We start from the raw sequence: 21,296 nt of genomic DNA on the forward strand, positions 1-21,296 counted from the left end.
CGTGCCTATGAGATGGCCCACTGGTCAGAAGCACTTGCTGTGCAAACAGACGGCCTGAGTTTGATCTTCAAATCCCACGATGGAAGCATTGTCTACACACACACACACACACACACACACACACACACACAAACACACACACCACACAGACAGACACACACACACACACAGAGACACACAGAGACACACACAAACACACACACCACACAGACAGACAGACACACACACACAGAGACACACACACAAACACACACACCACACAGACAGACAGACAGACAGACACACACACACACAGACACACACACACCACATAGACAGACACACAGACACACACAAACACACACACCACACACAGACACACACACCACACATACAGACACACACCACACATAAAACATTGAACACAAACTAAGGAAAATAACTGAGCCTAAAGCTGGCAGTGGGGAGGAAATAAGGATGAGGAGATCCAAGAATAAAGAGAGATTACAGCTCGTTTTGTTTCTGCCTTTTCTAAGTCTACAGTGTCTTACCATTTTCTTACCCTGTTGTTCTGTATATAGCTTTATTAACGGCTTCCCTTGCAGCTAGTTGTGACCTTAAAGTCAAAGGTCCTTTCACCTTTTTCTTCTCTACCATTGGCTGATATAGAAATGCAGAGATCAGCATTCTCGAGTGTAAAGGTGAGGGCAGTGTCCTTCAGTATTAAAGGACAGGATTCTGGGTAGTCAAGGAGCATCAAGATGGAGAGGTCTTGACTTGTTGGACTACCTTGTTAGCTGGAGATGGTTCACACTCACTGCTTTCATAGGGAAAGAAGCTCACTAGAGATGCTGTAGTTTATGTAAGGATTTTTAAAAGTTATTAGTCAGTGAATTATCAATCAATCAATTATTGTGTACACATCTTGTACACAATAATTATATTAATCATTAAATAATTATGTGGGTGGCACAGATGCATGTACCATAGCATGCAAGTGTGTATGTGTGTGTGTGTGTGGGGGGGGTGTTCCAAGAACAAGTCTATGGAGCTGTTTCTCTCCTGACCCTGTTTACCTGGGAATTGAACTCAGGACATCAGGCTTGTATAGCATGGGCTTTGACCTGCTGAGCCATCTCACCAGCCCCAAAGTTATTTTTTTTTAAGTTACTATACACAGAGATGGGTTTCATTTTGGCATTTTGTTCTCATTCATTCCTCCCCCACCTGCGCTCCTCTAGCCTTCTTCCCTTGGTCCTTTCCTCTATCCAAGTTATTCTCTTTCTTGTGTCCGAATAGTCTTCCCTCTTCTTACACATCATGTTAATCCCATCGGCCCTTCTCCTCCTCTCTCCTCCCATTGTCCCTTCCTATGCTCATGTTCTATCTACACTCTGTATAATAAAGTCTAGGTCCCACCCGTGATAGAAAACAGGCAGTGATTCTCTGAGTCTTACTCTGTTTGGAACAGTTATCTCTAGGTCTACCCATTTCCCTGCAAATGTCTGAGAAACTTCTATTGTACATAAGTTCTTCATCTTCTGTTGATGGACATTTCTCAGCTGTTGTGTAACGCTAAGTGCAGTTACAAACATGAGTGTGGATGTACACATATGTGGAAGGCTGACTTACAGTCTTTCACATATGTACCCAGGAGAATGGCTGGGTCAAACAATGTCTCTGTTTGTAGTCTTTGAGGAAGCCCCACAGTGGCTTCCATGTGACTACATCAGTTTGTGCTCCCATCATCAGGGTGTGAAGATTCCCTGTCTCCACAGTCTCCTTGGCATTTATAGTGTTTTGTCTTTAAAATTTTAGTTATCTTACAGGAATGATGTGTGTCTTAGTTAGGGTTTCCATTGCTGTGGAGAGACACCATGACTAAGGCAACTACTATAAGAGACAACATTTAATTGGGGCTGGCTTGCAGGTTTCCGAGGTCAATCCATTATCATCATTGCAGGAAGCATGACAGCGTCCAGGCAGACTCGGTGCTGGAGAAGGGGCCAAGAGCTCTATATCAGGTTCCAAAGGCAAACAGGAAAAGACTGCTGTCTTCCAGGTAGCTAGGAGGAGGTTCTCAAAGCCCTCTACCACAGTGACACACTTCCTCCAACAAGGCCACACCTCCTAATCAAGACACTACCTGGGCCCAACATATTCAAACCATCACGAGGTGGAATCTCAATGTAGCTTTAATTTGCATTTCCCCAGTGGCTAAGGAAGTTGAACACTTCTTCAGATATATCTTCTTTTGATAACTTTATTTAGTTCACTGGAATATTTGATTTTTTGCAGTTTCTTATATATCTTCTAGGAACTAATCTCCCGTTAGATATATTGCTGGCAAAGATTCTTCCTTTTCTGTCTTTTCATTCTGTATACTTTACTCTCCTGTAAAGAAAGGATTTTAGAAACATTTCTTTTAGATTGTTTTACTTTATGTGTATGAGCGTCTTGCCTGTGTGTGTGCACCGTATGTATGACTAGTGACTTCAGAGGTCAGACCAGGGCTTCATTAGATCTCCTGCAACTGCAGTTATAGAAGGTTGTGAGCCACCTGGGAACTGAATCTGATTCGTTTAACTGTAAAACCAGCTCTCCAGCTCTCCATGCAGCAACTTTTGTAAATTCCAGGTAATCCCACTTGTTAGTTCTTATAATTGTTTCCTATTGGAGTTCTCTTCGAAGTTTTTGTCTATGCTCATATATTGAAATGTCTTTATTTTTCCTTTAGTGGTTTCAAAATTTTAGGTCTTGAATAAGATCTCTGATCCATTTTAAATAGATTTTCCTGGAGAGTGAGGGATACAGATCTAGTTTAATTCATTTATGAATGGATGTACATTTTTTCCACATCATTTGTCTTTTCCCCATGTACTTTGTTTGTTTTGGGCACAGTTGTTGATAATTAGAAGGCTGTAGCCATGAGGTTTATGTCTGAGTCTCAAATTGTCTATTGGCTTCTGGCAATTAACTCTCTCTTGCTACTCTGGGGTCAGAGCTGATGGCTCCTGGCAACTGACTGCTGATAGCAGCAGGGGATTGAAAAAGGAAATTAACTACTTAGGGCTTTTTACTCTTTACCTCAGGGGCCTTTTGCTGACAGCAAGAATCTCAGAGCTCATTAACTCTTCCTGAGCCAGAGAGAAAGGAAAAGAAGAAGAGAAAGTCACACACAAACAGCGGTGCATGTGTGCAGCACATATGCACATTTGTGCACATGCATGTGGATAGAAGTTGATGTTAGGAATTTTTTTCATTGCTCTGCCACCTTTCATTTTGAGACAGGATCTTTCATTGAACTTGGAAACTCATTAATTATGGTAGATGGCTGGCTAGTGAGCCCCAGGGGTCCCCATGTCTCTGCCTTCCCAGCAGGGGTGGAGGGGTGGGGGGGTTGTTACAGATCCTCCTGATTTGTGCAGCAAGCACCTCACCAGCTCTAGCCATTACCCGCCCCCTTATCCTCTTCTCTACCCCCAAAGCAGATTTCATCTTTGTATACATTTTCTTAAATAACAGGTGAGCCTGGTTTGAACACTTAAGTATGACTTTTTAAATGCTTTTCCTTTGCATTTCTAATGGGAACATCCATTTTGTAGCTGTCTTTTCTTCTTTTGTTTTGGCTATTTTGGTTCACATTGTATCAGTATGTTTTATTTTCAATACAGGTTGTGTTAAGTCGTTTTAAATAAAGGAAGTTAATTGCAGTGAACAGGAAGGTACAAACACATAGTATAGCCCCCAATGATTGAAAGATTTCAACAGGAAAGCTGTCTGTCCCCTGGTAGAGAAGTCGTTCCTCCCTCAGTGCTTCCAAGGTTTTTTTTTAATAATATATTTTGATTATATTGTTTCTTCTCCCTCAACTCCTCTCAGATCCTTTCCACTTTCCTGCCCACTTAACTTCATGTTCTCTCCTCTTCTCTCAAAACAGAACAAAACAGCAATAAACCCAAAACCAAAACCTGAAGACCAAAACAAAAAACAAAAAAAAAACAAAACAAAACAAAAAAAAAAAAAAAAAAAAACAAAAAAAAAGAAAATAAAACAAAAAAAATAAGATTTTAAAATATGCTAAAACAAACCAAACACGGACTAAAACCAACAGCAATAAAGTAGCAAAGGAACGAACAAAGGAGCAGTTACCATGAGTCCATTGTGTTGGCCATGAGCCCGGGCATAGGGCCTGCCTAGGATGTGGATGGCAGTGTGGCAGATACACCCAGTGTCACTGCACAGGAGAGGCCTGACTTTTCCTCTCCCAGTAGGCATCAGTTGAAAATAGTTTCTTGGACAGGGTGGGACTTTGTGTCTACCCCTGTTTCTCAGTACAGGAGTTTTGTCGGTTTGACCCTGTGCAGGTGCTGCTTCTGCTGCCACAGTATCTGTGAGTCCTCATGTGTATCTGGAAGATTCTGTCCCCTTAGAGCCATCTGTCACCTCTGGCTGTCATTGCCTCTTAGTGAGGCTACCGTGGGTACCACTGCTCTCACAGGTTTGTCATACTGCTCAAGGATGGAAAGAGAAAGACGCCAGGGAGCTGGCCAAGAAAAACGAAGTCACAGATCCTGGGGCAAGGCTGACAAGGAGCCCAGATCCAAGTCTGGATGTGCCCACACCCACGCGCAGGCCCCACAGCCCCACAGTGTTTGCCTGGAACGCATGTGTATTCTCATGTGCTTTAAATCATGTGTATACCCACTGCCACTTACTCGTGTGACAGGGGACTAATATCTGGAGACTTTGATAAGCAATGAAAACTAAGCATTGAAAATGAACCCATCAAAAGGTGATTAAATGATAGCTCTCAAAAGAAGAAACACAGATGACCAACTAATAATATACGGACACTTTTTTTTCTCAAAACACTTTATTTATCAATATTTGTATAAACATATATACTTATACATGTATACACATATACATACATATATAAACAATAATTAAATAATAAGATGCATTTTAAAAGTATGGGGGGTTGGGAAGAGTGGGAGGAAGGAAAGAAAGGGGAAAATTATGTAAATACAGTGCTCATATATGAAATTCTCAAAAAGGAATTCAGTTTTTAAAAATGTTCAACAGATTAACTAGCATTTTACAATATGAAAATAAATATGACCTATAATTATGTTGAAGGACATTTTAACTCACTACAAGCAAACTTTGAAGTTTAAAATGAAATCAATAAAAATTATTTTACCCAGCATACTAACAAAAACCACAATAACGTTTTATAATTCAAAGTATTTCTGAGAACAAGAAAATGGATTGTCAGAAGCTAAGTCAGCAGAGCCAGGGGGACACTGTATGTTCTTTCTTTCTTTCTTTCTTTCTTTCTTTCTTTCTTTCTTTCTTCCTTCCTTCCTTTCTTTCTTTCTTTCTTTCTTTCTTATCAAATCATAATTTTTACTTTTTAAAAAAGTAAAACATTTTTAAAAGTGGACATGTTTTAAAAGCAATGGTTCAGTATAACTTAAAATCATGGAAACGTTAACATAAATTAAGTTTCCCTCTCTCCACTGTCACAGTAGCTATTATGAAGAAAACAGCTGAGATGTCTTGCTAGTGTAGCTCCAAGGGAAGAGAATCCCTACCCATTGCTGGTAGGAGTGCAAACTGGTACAGCCCCTGTAGAGATTGGTATGAAGGGGCCTTAAAAAGCCAAAAGTTGAACTAATATATTTATCCAGATATGCAATGGCTGGACATATACATGAAGGAACCACAGCCATTCACACCACAGAGATGACCTGCACACCGCTATTACTGCTTCAGTATTCTTAATCACAGTAACTAAGGTATGGAAGAACCCCCAATGGCCCTCCATCAGATGAACAGATAAAGAAATTCAGGTACATATCCACAATGAGATTTTATTTGCATGTAAAGAATGAAGGTTTGTCTTTTGCTAGAAATAGATGGAAAATATAATATTAAGTGAAGCAAACTGGACCCAGGAAGACTTTAAATGTCTTGTTTCTGCCTGTCTTCTGTGCAAGGATCCTTGATATTACATCTCTCAGGGCCTGCTTTCTTTATGTACAGTTGTAAGGTTTATGCACATGTGAGTGGCTGCTTCTGTATGCATGCATGTGGAAGCCAGAGGACAATATCTGCCTCCCAACTAGCCTAGACTGGCATGCTATCGATCCTCAGGGATCTGTCTGCCTTCGTCTCCACAGCACTGCGGTTACAGGGAAGCACCATCATGCTTGATAGATTGATTGACATGAATGATGGGAGGCCATGCTTTGAGGCACTGCAACCCTCAAATAATCCTTTTCAGAAGAATACCAGTCTGTTGGGTTTGGTTGCCCATGCCTGTCATCCTAAGTACTAATGAGGGACAGGAGCAGCACAAGTTCAAGGCTAGCCTAGGCAATATGGTAAGACCCAATTTCACAAAAGTGGGTACTGTCAATCCATAAAATGGAAGGTCAAGCTGGTCCTGTAAGATTTTGTCTTTGATGGTTTTATTTATTTATTTATAGCTAATTTTTCACACAATATATTTTTATTATTTCTCTCTCCTCCAATTCCTCCCAGATTCTCCCCATCTTCCTACCCACCCAACTTTATGTTCTTTCTAAGGATTTTATTTGCAAATATTGTCATTGGCAATTAAGATTAAACATATGTTATTGGACAATGGCTAATTAATACTATAATCCAACCTTGGCTTCTGCTAACACACATATATGTACTCAAACAACACACACACACACACACACACACACACACACACCCTTCAAACATGACCACATCTGGAATCAACTAAAACTCAAGCAGCTGGGCATGCCTTTCGGGTTTTCATGATCAGATCATTTGTGGAGGGAAGACTCACGAATCTGGGCCACATCGTCTAGTTGCAACCCACACAAAAAGACATGGAAGAAAGAAACTTTTGATTTTTGTCTGCTTGCCCTCGCTCTTACTGGTGAGTCCATTTATCCTGCATCTGATGCATCCTTCACTGGCATTAGAATCCACTTCTTCAGTATTTCAACACAGACTGAAGATCAGCAGCTCTTTGGTAATCCTCTTGGACTCCAGCACCATATCAGGAGATAGCCATAGTTAGAGTATCACAGCCTAGAAGCCACCCTCCCTTTCCCTCCCATCATGTTCATTCTCTCGGGTCTGATAGAGAGCCCTGACTAATACACTGACCTCGAACTTGCTACCTGGTTGGAGTGAAGATGAATTTGAACTTCTGGTCAGCTTGCCTCTACCTCCTGAATGTTGGTATTGTACACTCGATGCTGCAACCCGAACCCTGGGCCTCCTTCATACCTGGTGAGCGTTTTATCAGCTAAGTAGTTGCAGCACCTGCTCTGGTTATTATTTTTTCTTCCCACATGTGAAAATTTGTTTATTTTATTCCCAAATTATCTACCTTTTAACATCCTACTCTCAAAACTAAAAATATTATTTACTATCATCTAAATAGTCTATGGTAATTATGATGCTTTGATTCATGGCAAAATTATTTTCCATTTACAGATTGTAAAAATATGTAAGCAATGCACTTTCAGAGTAAAATTATGGGACAAATACAGGATAGGTATGTACGTTCTAAAGGGGGAGAATACAAGGAAATATGAATCCATGTTCCCCAAACTTTCAAATTAAGAATGTCCAATTCTATTCTGTTTTATTATTTTGTTTTATTTGAGATGTGATTTAATATTTCCACATGCATATTAGGTAATATAAGATGTTTTAAAAATCAAACCTTCCCCTCATTCCCTTCAGTTCTTCTGCTGTTTCCAATAGCACTTTTCTTTCCCGACTTCATGTTCTTTCTCCCCAGTCTCCCCTCTCCCACTAAGTCCTTTTAGTGCTCCTGATATGTGCTTGGGTGTGAGACCACCTACTGTGTGCTCGGGTGTGGACTACCTACTGGAGCAAAGGTAGTATCTCATGTCCTTTCCCCCATGCCTGTCCAGGCCAGCTGGACAATCAAGTGGAAGCCTTAGACCCTATGGAGAGGACTGAGATGCTTGAGAAAATAAAAAGGCACAGCAAGTCAAGAAGTCTGATCAAGCTGGCAAAGATTTTATTGTTCACACAGGTGAACATATACTCTGAAAACAGGATATGGGGAGGGGTAGGAAAGGAAAGAGGGCTTTGCAGGTGGAGGAAGCGAGCTGCAGCTGTGGTGTCTAACTAAGTTATTCTCACAAAGCCTTGCCGTTACCAGGGGTTCTAAAAACATCTATCTAGCAGGATGTTGGCTAAATCTAAAGGTCAGGAGGAAGGGTTACTAAGGTGGGTTGCTATGAGGCCTTGTTTGAAGCTCTGAGAACTGACAAGTGAATCATGGAAGGTAAGCAGAAAGAAGAATAGTAGATAGGAGAGCCAAGGGTGAGTGTTTGCCAAGAGTAAGGCCTTGACATGGCTTCCCATGCCTACCCTCCCCCCCAAATACACAGGTGATTTTTCCTCCCAGTCATAGTCACTGTTCTATTGTTGTGAAGAGACATCATACCCAAGGCAAGAAGGAGGGAATGGGGGAGGAGCTGTGTGAGGGAGGGACTTGGAGGAGAGGGGGCTTGGATAGGGATGTTAAAATGAATGAATAAATTAAATAAATAAATGGAGAAAAGGAAGCATTTAAATGTGGGCTCGCTTACAGTTTCAAAGTGTTAGTCCATTATCATCATGGCTGGAAGCAGACAGGCATGGTGTTGGAGCCGTAGCTGAGAGCTTTATATCTTGATCATAAGCAGCAGGCACAGAGAGATACTAGACTGTCAAAGTCCATCCCCAGTGACTCACTTCCTCCAACAAGGCCACACTGCCTAATCTTTCCAAACATGGGGACTAAGCATACAAATAGGTGAGCCTATGCAGGGGGTTGGGGGCAGGGGGAGGGGCAGTCTCATTCTAACCACTGCAGCCATCAATTGCTCCTCAGTTGAGAGGAAACCCTTCAAGAGACCCTATGCTAAGGTGTGGGCATCTTTTGGTTTTGCATAAGCCTTGTGCATGCAGTCTAACATGCTCTGAATTCATGTATGCAACGGTGCTGTCATTCTGGTAGACACTGTCTTATTCAGACATCTGCTCCCTCTGGCTCTTATAATCTTCCTGCCTCCTGTCCCACAGTGACCACTAAAGACTTCGCTCTTTTATTCTCTCCATGTAACCAGATGTAGATCTCTTTAGTAATCACCATCTATTGAAGGAAGAAGTCTCTCAGGTGAGAGTGGAGAGATGAACAAACTTATGGATATAAAGATAAGAATCTTGGGAATTTATTACTTATTAGTAGCTTATTACTGGGCCCATCTATCAGAATAATAGTAGTAGGCTCTTCCCTATGGCCTATGACCTAGCCAGCTACTGCTTTTGGGTGCAGTTAATGGTAGCAGGCATTGGTTCCATCTTGTGGAAAGCGGTTGGTTGATCACTCCCATAATATCGATTCCGCTATGTCTCTAGTGAACATATATCACCAGGCCAGCTTTGTTATTCTAAATCACAGGCTTCACAGATGCGTAACAGTGTTTGTTGGTATCAGGCTTGGAACCCAGTGACATCACATCTTGGCGACCCCCACATCATTGCCAAGGCAACCACCATACACTCCCAGAATTCGCTTGGCTACCTCCCACTCTTACCCGCAAGAGGCTATATAAACAGGCATATAAAACAGGCAGAATCCCCTGACCTCACTTTCTTCTTTCTCTTCTTCCTCTTCTTCTCCCCCTACCATCTTTGCCCTATCTCCGGAATAAACCCCACTTGGAACCACAGCCGCTGGCTGCTGTGACCGTGCAGGACTGAGACCACATAGACTGCGTCCTCTGCTACCTGCTGTCACTGAATGCATGGATTTCCACCACTGCCACAGACCTACTCCACCCGCTGCTGCAAGGCTCACAGAACTTCCACCATGTGAGCTGTGCCACTGCGGTCCCCACGTGGTGCTCTGCCAAGTGGGCTAGGCAGCCGGACAGGCCCCACACAGACCTCACATATTGATTGGTAAGGAGCTTCCAATTGGTGGGAGGGACCCTAAATGCTCAGATAGCGCCTGGCCAGCCTTTCCTGGGCTGAGGGGTTGGCATTTCAATGCCCCAGTTCATATGACTGGCCTCCTGGCTGACCTATGATTTAGGACTTAGGCCGTTGGGTGACTTCCCTCCTCAAAAGCAGTTCATAAATCCCCCAAGCTCTTGCAGCAGCTGATAAACCCCTGGTACCAGGTTGAGCTGCTTTCTGGTGATTTCCGAGAGACTGCTACCACCAGGGCCCCTAGGTATTCTCATGATCACCTGATATCTAGCCTGCCTGACTGATCCATTGCCGACTTTTCTCTCAGGACACCGATATGAATAGTTCGGTAACAGCCCTCCCCCATCACCCAATGGGAGCTAAATTGTCTTCGACTGTACCCCAAGACACTCCACTGGGTTGTCTCCTAAAAAACCCCAAATCTCAAAATTAATGCCTCAAAATCTCAAAATCAAAATTAATGCCTGATTTGAGGCCTTCCAAACTGACACACCTCTGCAACAAGGTCTGGATTCAGTACCCTCTAGATAATGGTTCAAAATGGCCACCTAATGGCACGCTAGGCCCAGTCATTTTAAAAGGTCTTCATACATACTGCCAACAGTCTGCTAAATGGAAAGTGGTTCCCTATATCCAAGCATTCATCTACCTTCGCTCTAATCCCCCCATGTGTTCTGCCTGTTCCTCACCCAGCTTCTCTTAGCCATGAAACCTACTCAACCACCATTAGAAGACACTACAACCTTAGATCCAGCTGATGATCTGCCTCCCTTTCATCTCAGACCTGTTTCCATGCTGCCTCAGTTTCTTCTCACCAGGATACCTCAGAACCTACTAGCCCAAACTCTCCAGACCCCTCCCCTCCTCTATGACAGCTGTAGGCCATTCTAATTGCTTCGTTGGCACCAACCTTTACCCCTCCTATCACACTTTCTAAGGCCACAGCCAAACCTCCAATTCCTTCTCCTCCAGGGACACCTGACCCAGCGTCCGTCCTTCCTCTAAGGGAAGTGGCAGGAGTTGACAGTCTGGTCAGAGTACATGTTCCTTTTCTCACTGAGTGAACTTCCTCAAATAGAGAGCAGACTGGGTTCCTATACCTCTGACTCCTCCACCTTCATTAAAGAGTTCCAGTACATCACTCCATCTTATAGCTTGACTTTCCATGATGTGCATATAATTCTCACCAACAATTTGCTTCCTGATGAGTGCAGGCAAGTTTGGGAAGAGGCAAAAACACTTGCAGATCAGATTCATCAGACAGATGGAACATATCCAATCAGATCTGAGGCAGTTCCTGACCAGGATCCTTGATGGAATTATAATTCCGCAGGTGGTATCTTAGCTAGAGATAGATTTATAACATGCCTTTTGGCAGGCCTAAGAAAGACAGTCTTAAAGCCAGTAAACTTTGAGACACTTCAGGAGGTTGTCCAGAACAAACAGGAAAACCCGTCTCAGTTTTTAGAACGCCTCACAAAGGCTTTATTGCAGGATACCAATCTGGACCCTGAAAACCCAGAAGGTAAGCAACTTCTGATGACCTACTTTTTTTCTCAGAGCTACCCTGACATAGGCAGTTGGAGAAGGGGCCCCTAACCCCACAGGCAGAAGTCTTGGCGCTGGCCTTCAAGGGGTACCATGAGAGAGATGAGAAAGCCTGAAAACAAAAATACCACATGCTGACAAAGGCTATCCGACCAACCTCAGCCACTACCCCAGATTCCTGGTCTTTGAAGGCTCAGGGACCACAAGGCCCCTGCTATAAATATGGTCAACAAGGTCACTGGGTGAGGGCTTGTCCCAGCCCCAGCAAGCTAAGGAGACCATGTCCTAGGTGTCATCAGAAGGGACATTGGGCTGTTGATTGCCCTCATGTCACACAGAACAGAGGGACATGGCTCCCAGAGCATCCTTCAACTGACCATCTAGGATTGGCTATGGAGGACTGACGGGGCCCGAGCTCTCTCGACCCGACCACACCCATCACTAGCAGGGAAACCCAGATAGCTATTATGGTATGTGGAAGACCCATCTCCTTCCTCTTGGACACTGGGGCTACTTACTTGGTCCTGATGGAGTTTTGGGGACCCACTTCACCTTCACGTTTTCCTATTGTCAGGGTAGGAGGACAACCTTACCTTCCTCACCAGACGCCCCCCCCCCACTTAGTTGCATTTTTAGGGGTGTACCTCTCACCCATTCCTTTTTAGTAGTGCCTACATATCCTGTCCCCTTATTGGGAAGGGATATTTTAGCCAAGTTGGGAGCCTCTATTTCCTTTGCTCCCCCAATTCGCCTAAACCCAAGCTCGCCAGCAGTTCCTCTGCTCCTTCTTCTAGCCAGTGAACCTACTAACACTAACATGTTATTTCCCTTACCAGCTTCTCAGGTGGACCCCTGAGTTTGGGATGTCCAGAACCCCTCTGTTGCTAAACATCATTCTCCTGTTGTCATCCAGTTACTGGACTCTACCAGGTACATCACCCAAGCTTAATACCCTCTCTCTTCAGAGCCTCAGGGGACTTAAGCCTATCATTTCTGACCTCTTAAGGAAAGAACTGCTTCACCCCACCTCTTCCCCTTTTAACACCCTTATACTAGCAGTTAAGAAACATAATGGTACCTATTGCCTGGTTCAAGACCTCAGATGCATTAATTCTGCAGTGGTTCCCCTCCATCCTGTTGTGGCTAACCCTTACACACTTCTTTCTACTATCCCCTCAGGGACTTCTCATTTTTCAGTCCTAGATCTCAAGGATGCATTTTTTTCTATCCCTCTAGACACCCAGTCACAGGACATATTTGCCCTTACTTGGACAGATCCTGACACCCACTTTTCTACCCAACTTACCTGGACTGTTCTACCTCAGGGATTCCGGGACAGCCCACACCTATTTGGCCAGGCCCTGGCTTCTGACCTGCTCTCTTTATCTCTCCCTAGATCTAAGATTGTACTTTATGTGGATTATGTCCTTCTCTGTAGCCCCTCTCTAGAGATTAGCCAAGCTGACACCTCTGCTCTTCTAAATTTCCTTTCCAGTCGGGGCTACAGGGTCTCACCTTCTGAAGTCCAACTGTCCACTCCTCAGGTCACCTATTTGGGACTAACAATTACCCCAACCCACAAGGCTATTACCCTAGATAGAAAGAATCTGATTCAGTCTCTAACTGTTCCTTCTACAAAGGAAGAAATTTTATCATTCTTAGGAATGGCTAGCTTTTTGCATTCCTAAGTTCCTTCCTTTTCCCTACTTTCTCGCCCCTTATATGAAGCAGCATTAGCCCTGCCCCCCCACGAATCTCTTCTCAAACCTGTTACCAAGCCCTTTCAAAGGCCCCAACAGACTCTCTTTAAGGCCCCAGCTTTATATCTCCCTGACTTGACTTGTCCTTTTTCCCTCTACCTAGCTGAAAAGGAGGGATTTGCCCTTGGAGTCTTAGGTCACCAACTGGGACTATCTTTTGCACCTGTAGCATACTTGTCAAAAAGACTAGATCTAACTATCCAGGGATGAGCACCTTGTATTCGTACCTTAGCAGCTGCTGAACTCCTTATTCGAGAGGCAAAGAAACTAACCTTGGGGTCACCTATAACTTTTCTCTCTTCTCACAACCTGTCTCAGCTCCTAACTTATAAAGGCTTACAGACTTTACCTCCCTCCAGGGTTCTTTCTCTTCAGATAGCTCTAATAGAAGACTCCACCCTCACCTTTCAATCATGCCCACTTCTTAATATTTTCAATCTTCTTCCTCGACCTAATACTAACTACTCCCTATCTCACTCCTGCACTGAAACTTTAGAACTATTACTTCATCCTTCACACATACAGGAGGGCACATTGCCTCAAGCCATCTATACCTGGTATACAGACGGAAGCTCCTTTTTACCTGAAGAGGCCAGGAAAGCTGGCTATGCCATAGTGTCAGACACCAAGATCGTGGAGGCACAGGCCCTTCCTGCTGATACCACCAACCAACAGGCTGAACTAATAGCCTTTACCCGTGCCTTCCAGCTGGCACAAGGACAATCCCTCAACATCCTCACAGATTCCAAATATGCTTTCCATATCCTCCTGTCCCACACTGCTATCTAGAAGGAGCACAGGTTACTAACTACAAAAGGAGAATCAGTAACTAATGCAAACCAAATCATGGCCATGCTAAAGGCCTTCTGTCTCCCCACAGCTATCGGGATTGTCCACTGCAGATCCCACAGGACAAATGACTCTATTGTCTCCAAGGGAAACAACCGAGCTGAGGAGGCAGCTAGAACTGTGGCCCTTAGGGGCCTAGATTCGTCTCACCCTCCCAGGACATTCTTACACTGAAACCCTCATCCCCACCTACACCCCTGACACTCATCAAACTCTGTCCTACCTTCACCAACTCTTTCATTCTAACAGCCAAGCATTGTCTTATTTTGTTAAGACCCACCTATAGCCTACTCCTGAGGACTTAAGTTTTTAAAAACCTATCACTGCTTCTTGCAAAATCTGTCAGATGTCAGATCCCAACTCAAGGTATTATAGCACCCCTTTTCCTACCTACCAGGCTAGAGGTTCCCTTCCTGGAACTGACTGGCAACTTGACTTTACCCACATGCCCGCTGTCAAACATGCCAAGTGCCTCCTGATCTTGGTGGACACACTCTCAGGCTGGGTAGAGGCTTTTCCCACAACTAACAAAAGGGCTCAGACAGTCTCTGATCTCCTCATCCAAGAGATCATCCCCCGATTTGATGTTCTAGGCTCCCTCCAGTCAGACAATGGTCCTGAATTTCCTTCCCAGGTTTCTCAAATCCTATCTGAGGTCCTAGACATTCCCTGTAATTTCCACATTCCCTACCACCCTCAATCTTCAGGTAAGGTAGAAAGAACTAACCGCTCTTTAAAAACCACTCTTGTCAAGCTGTCACAGGAACTTCATTTTGACTTGGTAAAACTCTTACCTCTGGCTCTTTTCAGGCTACAAGCTCTCCCCAAGCAGCCTCTCCTCATCTCACCCTTTGAACTCATGTATGGATGTCCAATTCTAACTCCTGGTCTTTCACCTAAATGCTCTCCCCTCCCAGACCATCTACTCACCCCATTACTTTGCCACCTCTGTTCTCTCTTAGTAACTTTGCTGACCATCATCTATTGCGACCACACACTGTCCCTGTCCACTGCCTGTCAACACTGGAGACCAACTCCTTCTCTCCCCTCTAGATCATCAGCCCTCACCCCTCTCTCCCAAATGGCAGGGCCCTTTTAAGATAATTCTTGTGACCCCTATAGCTGCTAAACTCGAGGGACTCTCTCATTGGGTCCACCTGTCTCACCTCAAGCCTTTCATCCCTCCACCTAAAATCAACTCTTCTTCATACATGTCGACTCTAACAGGACTGTGCTCTATGAAGCTCCAGAGGACATCGAGATCACCCACCCTGTCCTCAATCCCAGAAAATGAGACTCTACTCTGGCAGCTGAGCTCTACCTCACTGGATTAGACATGGGTTTCTCGTCCTCCCCCTGCTGCTTGTTTCCATCCAGGTCAGCCCTTACATCTGGAGATTTGAGGTTCAAGAGACCCCCACAGATAACAAACAGTCTTTCCCAACAGGGCCAGGAAACTGCTCCATAGCCAGATGCCAAGAACCAATCCAAAATGCTGCCATCCCTCTATCTGTTGTCCCTTCTAAATATTATGTTCTCTATACTTGCTTTCTCTTTGACCAGATAGAAGATTATTGTACAAACTGGCCAGATGATTATGGGGGCTGCCCATATTGGTCTTGTCAGATACATATGCTAGGATCACGGACCAACCATTTCTTCTACCAACACTGCAAGACACTCTTTTCTACATACAAGACCCATGGGATTCTGGCTGTGGTGTTTTAGAACCGATTGGGGGCCAAATGTCCTGATAACTAAAGAAGATGGTCTTTGCTGGTTTCTCCAAGAAGAGTGCTGTTTTTAGGGAACGTGAGACCTCCATTTCTGAGATAAAAAAAATATAGAAGTAGATACTCTCTTTTGTAACACCCTTTCTAGTCATCCTCCTGGTGTTATTATTCCTCACCAAACTATTAATCAGTTCCTGTTACAGGATTACCAGCCGCTGTCCACAGAGGAACCTGATGCATACATCTACCAAGTGGACCCTGATGGTGAAAGCTAGCTACTCCCCAAAATGGACTACACCCCTACACAGCAGGAAGTAGTTTAAGAGATGCGGCTCCCTTACTCCTCTTTCACCATCAGCTTCCCCTCCTCTTTTTTCTTCTCTTTATAATAAGAAAAAGGGAGATATGTTGTTATCAGGCTCTGAACCCAGTGACATCACATCTAGGCAACCCCCCACATCATTGCCAAGGCAACCACCATACATTCCCAGAATTCACCTGGCTACCTCCTACCCTTACCTGCAAGAGGCTACATCACTGCCCATATAAAACAGGCAGAATCTCCTGACCACGCTCTCTTTTTCCTCTTCTTCTTCCCCTTCCCCCACCTTTGTCCTATCTCCTGAATAAACCCCACTTGGAACAGTTTGGTCTGGTGTGGTCTGTTCTAAGTCACGTGCGGACGTATATCAGTGTTGATAACTTTTTTTCCCTAGTAAGTATGCATAGTACCTTTCAACACTGTGAAACAAGCCAGTAGGATAAAGCTTCCAGGTTAGTACACAGATTGATTTCTCTGTGTCCCGTGACTCAGATATGTGGTGTCTTCAGTGACAGAATCTTACCATTAAGTTGTAGAGGGTAACTAGGAGCAATGGCAATAGTATTGGGGTGTGTGTGTGTGTGTGTGTGTGTGTGTGTGTGTGTGTGCTCATGTGCATATGTGTGTATGTGTGTGTGATCCCAGTGGCCAACAATTCAGAAAGAGGTAACCTATACTTGGCATGGGGCTTTTTATTTGATAGCCTATGGTGTCTGAGTGAGACATTTTTTTCTCTCTTACATGTTAACTTCCTAGAGCTATTCTGCTTTAAGACTGCAGAAAAATTCTTGTGTTTCCATCCAGAGGTGGTACCCAAACCTTTTGAATATATAGCAAAAAAGAACTTCCTCTTTATACCTAATGAAGTGACTAAGCCTTCCAGAATAAAAGTAACAGTGGCTCTGTGACCTTCACATATTTCTCTATGTCTGTGGTACCAGAGGCAAGTCTTATTAAACAACACTCTTCTTTTTCCATAAGTATCAAATGTGTCAATAAGCAACCTGTCAGCCCAATTCCTAGGCTGTGGAACCACAGAAGTATGATAGCCTTACTTGATTTCATGAAGTTAAAGACAGTCGGAGGAAACGTCCCATATGCAAATGGTGGGCTTATGATGGAAAGAAAAACAGATTTAATAGAAATTTGATGTTTCTTATAATTTTGGTTGTGAGCCCAGTCTTTAGTGGCCATTTCTCCAGCCTGAAAATTGATGTTTCTGTGGTAGTGTTGGAACTGGAAACTAACCCCCTTGGCTCCATGATCTTTTGACTCTGACTGTCAGTTTCTAAAGACCTACTAGAAAAAGCATCAACGAGGTATTTTAAGGTTGGTTGGCTTTAGGTGGCTCACAGGGTAACTGGCATAGTTCTAGCAACTTCTTTATAACCCAGACATCTACAAATGTGGATTTCATTGCTACTTTTTCCAATGCTACACAACTATCTCTTTCTTTTGGCACTGCCCACTGGGAATATTCCCAAACCCAGACATCTGTAGGAATCAGATCTCAGTGAACAAGAGCAAGTGATGCAGAAAGTTATCTTTTTATTGGAAAGCAAGTGTTTGAGGAAGCTCCAGTGTCAGAAGTCCTACAGAAAAGCAAATGTGAGTAGAGGATTGTCCACGAACCAACGATCTGGGACGACATTGCAGTCTGCATCTTGAAGGCATCATAGACTTCACTCTGGTGAGGTGAGTCCTAGAACGAGAAGGAGTGTCAATGATATGAGGGTAGTCAGAAGTTGAGACGTAGATGAACAGATTTCTGTCCCTTTCCATTTTACCAGGACCAGTTTCTACAAATTGGGGTGCTCGGCAGCTAATGACTCCAACCAATGGACCCCAAGTGTGTCCATGGTTTTTGTTGCTCTCCCTTTCCTAATGCAAACAAGGCAATGAACGTTGTCTGTCTTCTGGGGCTCAGATTTCACTTCCTATGTCACAAATGTCCACAACCATAGATTTAAAACCACACAATCCCAAACCCTTTTATGAGGTTCTTTGAGAATCTCATACACATACCCGGTGCGCTCTGATCACCGCCAGTCCAGTTATCCTGATCACCTCCGCTCCTCCATACAAGTCCTTTCCCACAATCATATCGTTTCGTTTTGTTTTGTGACCAGCTTAAGTTTAATTAGGCCTACTAACATGACTACAAGTCTGAACTGTCCATTGGAATTTAACAGGCTCGTCATTGTTCATTCAACTGAATATAGTGCCTGCTCCAGATAGAGCTCTTTGTAGTCATATCTCCCATCTGGTGGAAAAAGCAGCTAATCTGTAACCCCATGGTGTGTGATGGAAAGTGGAGGTCACAGGGACTCAAGAACACTCATTGGTGTGGAGAAAGCTCATGTGCAATAGTGCCTTATACCGATATAAGCGAGAAACCAATTTTTTTTATACCAAGTCAAAGTGTAAGAACAAACAAGATCACATCATGAAATGTTGAATATGATAGCATGGGGGTACACATTTAATAATATAAACTGTGTTCAGAAAAGCACTGAAAAGCGCTTCCTCAATGTAGTAGTAATTCAGGACCAATTGTTAACCTAGCTTGCCTACTCTGCCTTTACTGTACAAGTGCTCACTTTACCAGGGGCTACTCTTCATTTTTCTAAAAGTTTGTAACAATAATACTTCTACTGATGGTAAGAAAATGGCTATCAATTTCATAATGGACCCATAATGGGTATATTTCCTTATATACCACAAGTAAAAATTTGGGATAAATATCTTCCCTACTTGGTAAAAACATACCTTGATATTGGTCTTGGTCTTTAGTTGGTCAGTGAATATATTATCCCTTAAGTTGAGCTTCATAAAGGCCTGCCCCTCCCTTTGTAAAATAGTTATCCTGATTAAAATTTTGTTGTTCTTGTAATTTCTTTCTGTATTGCTCAAGATATCCTTTATAAGATTGTGAGCGTTCTTGTCCAAATTGTCGCTGTTGTCCAAATTGGGATAAGTCTTCCTCTGTTTTCATCTGTTGGGTCGACTTCTGCTGTACAGAGAGGTCGTCATCACTGAACCGTTTCCCCACTTGTGTCATATCTTCATCCATGGCAAATCCTTTATGTTGAGTTTGTTGAGAAAAACCTTTGAGGGATTTTTGTTGGCCATAGGATTTTAGTTGGGCATTTTGGGATTTTACTTGACTAAAGGAGGATTGTTTTTGGGATTTTTGTTGACCATAGGATTTTAGTTGGGCGTTTTGAGATTTCAGTTGGCCAAAAGAGCTCAGTTGATCTTCTTCACCGTAGGATTTTCTTTGACCATAGGATTTTATTTGGCCACTTTGGGATTTTACTTGTCCATAGGATTTCAGTTGTGCAGTTTGGGACTTCACTTGTCCAAAGGATTTGACCTGGGATTCTTGGGATTTCGTCTGTCCATAAGCGTTTACTTGTCCAAAGGATTTTACTTGGGATTCACTGGATTTCAGTTGCCCATAGGATTTTAGTTGACCATCTTGGGATTTTCTTTGTCCATAGGATTTTATTTGTGATTCACTGGATTTCAGTTGCCCATAGGATTTTAGTTGACCATCTTGGGATTTTCTTTGTCCATAGGATTTTATTTGTGATTCACTGGATTTCAGTTGTCCAAAGGATTTTATTTGGGACCCACTGGATTTTCTTTGTCCATAGGATTTTATTTGTGATTCACTGGATTTCAGTTGTCCAAAGGATTTTATTTGGGACCCACTGGATTTCAGTTGTCCAAAGGATTTTACTTGGGACGTACTGGATTTCACTTGTCCAAAGGATGATCCTCCAGATTTCAGTTGACCACTGGATTTTACTTGTCCAAAGGATTTTATTTGGGATTCTTGAGATTTCAGTTGGGATACCTGTCCTTTACGACAAAGGGCAGCCCCTTTTACACCTGTATGCTCTTCTGAAACCTGTGTCTCTGTCATGTCACCACCATCCTGGCCGAACACCTGGTGCTGGGATTGCATGAAAATGCTTTCTTCAGCTGCCTCCTCACTTCCTCCTTTGATCCCGAAATTGAGATGGCCTTTCTGACCAAGCATAAATCCCGAGGAGCTGCTCTGGAAGTGACCTTTTGTCGCACCTGGTAATTAATAATGAGAATGTTTAAGTTAAATAATCTGCAGAGTTCTTCCAAGTCTTATTTCCAAAATTTCCTCATAAAACAATTGATGTTCCCACAAGGGTTTTGGGTTTTGGTAGAGAAGAAGTAGGTCTCATCAAAAAAAAAAAAAAAAAAAAAAATCACCAACCTATGAAAGGATCTGCTTACCCCCAGAGCACCCGTAAAGGCATTCTCCCTGAGTGACTTTCCCTCTAGCCACCATCCTTATACTTGCCATATTGTCCAACCACAGCTGCCTGTCTTTCCAGAATGAGGAGCAGAGAAAGAATGAAGACAGAGGACTTCATCTTGTCAAGAGGAACCTTCACTGAGAACTGACCTGACTCGCACATTTATATCTTCTCTAGCTGGATGTACCATGGATATGGCTAAGCTACAAAAGGCACTGCCCCCCTGCCTTTAAAAAAATTATCTCTAAATGTCAACTCAGTTGGGGACATTGGTAATGTTTCCAGGTACTTTGCACAGGGGTGCAATGTCGGAGACCTTTCTCTATGTCCTCAGCCTCAGCAAATCTTTATCAACCCTCTGGCTTTCTTACGTACCCTTTGCAAACAAAGTGTGTTCTCTAGTATATTTATTTTATTCATTTTCTTTTTATAAGGGCATGATTGGACTTCTTATTTTCAAACAAAATCCAGAGTAGAGTTGGGAAGAGATCTTTTTATGCTCGGAGAGTAAGCAGGGCTTGATCCAATTTTCCTAGACACAGTGTAGTGGTGCTAGCACTGTTTAGCATGCTACCTCACAGAAGCCCATGGAATTGCTTGTTTTACATTGAATTTGACATACCTTCTCATTTACATGCAAAGGAGCAGTCACACGTATAGGAAGTCACAGGAGACGATTGAACACAAGGAACCTCCAAACAGAAAGGAAGAATCCATGGAGATGAAGATGTAGCTATGTTGTAGACCACTGGCCTACTATGTCATTTTCCTTAAT

The 21,296-nt window shown here is 43.3% G+C and overlaps 1 protein-coding gene across 1 annotated transcript; it reads right to left on the reverse strand.

Moving 5' to 3' along the window:
- Positions 1-19,029: 19,029 nt before the first annotated feature.
- LOC117702563 (seminal vesicle secretory protein 2-like) lies at positions 19,030-20,638 on the reverse strand. Its single transcript, XM_034493652.1, has 3 exons — positions 20,566-20,638; positions 19,938-20,309; positions 19,030-19,700 (listed from the first exon to the last, which is right to left on the reverse strand). Exons 1-3 carry the CDS (start codon positions 20,636-20,638, stop codon positions 19,030-19,032), a joined length of 1,116 nt encoding a protein of 371 aa, XP_034349543.1.
- Positions 20,639-21,296: the final 658 nt, after the last annotated feature.

Source organism: Arvicanthis niloticus, chromosome 2, assembly GCF_011762505.2.
Source record: "Arvicanthis niloticus isolate mArvNil1 chromosome 2, mArvNil1.pat.X, whole genome shotgun sequence".
Taxonomy (NCBI): domain Eukaryota; kingdom Metazoa; phylum Chordata; class Mammalia; order Rodentia; family Muridae; genus Arvicanthis; species Arvicanthis niloticus.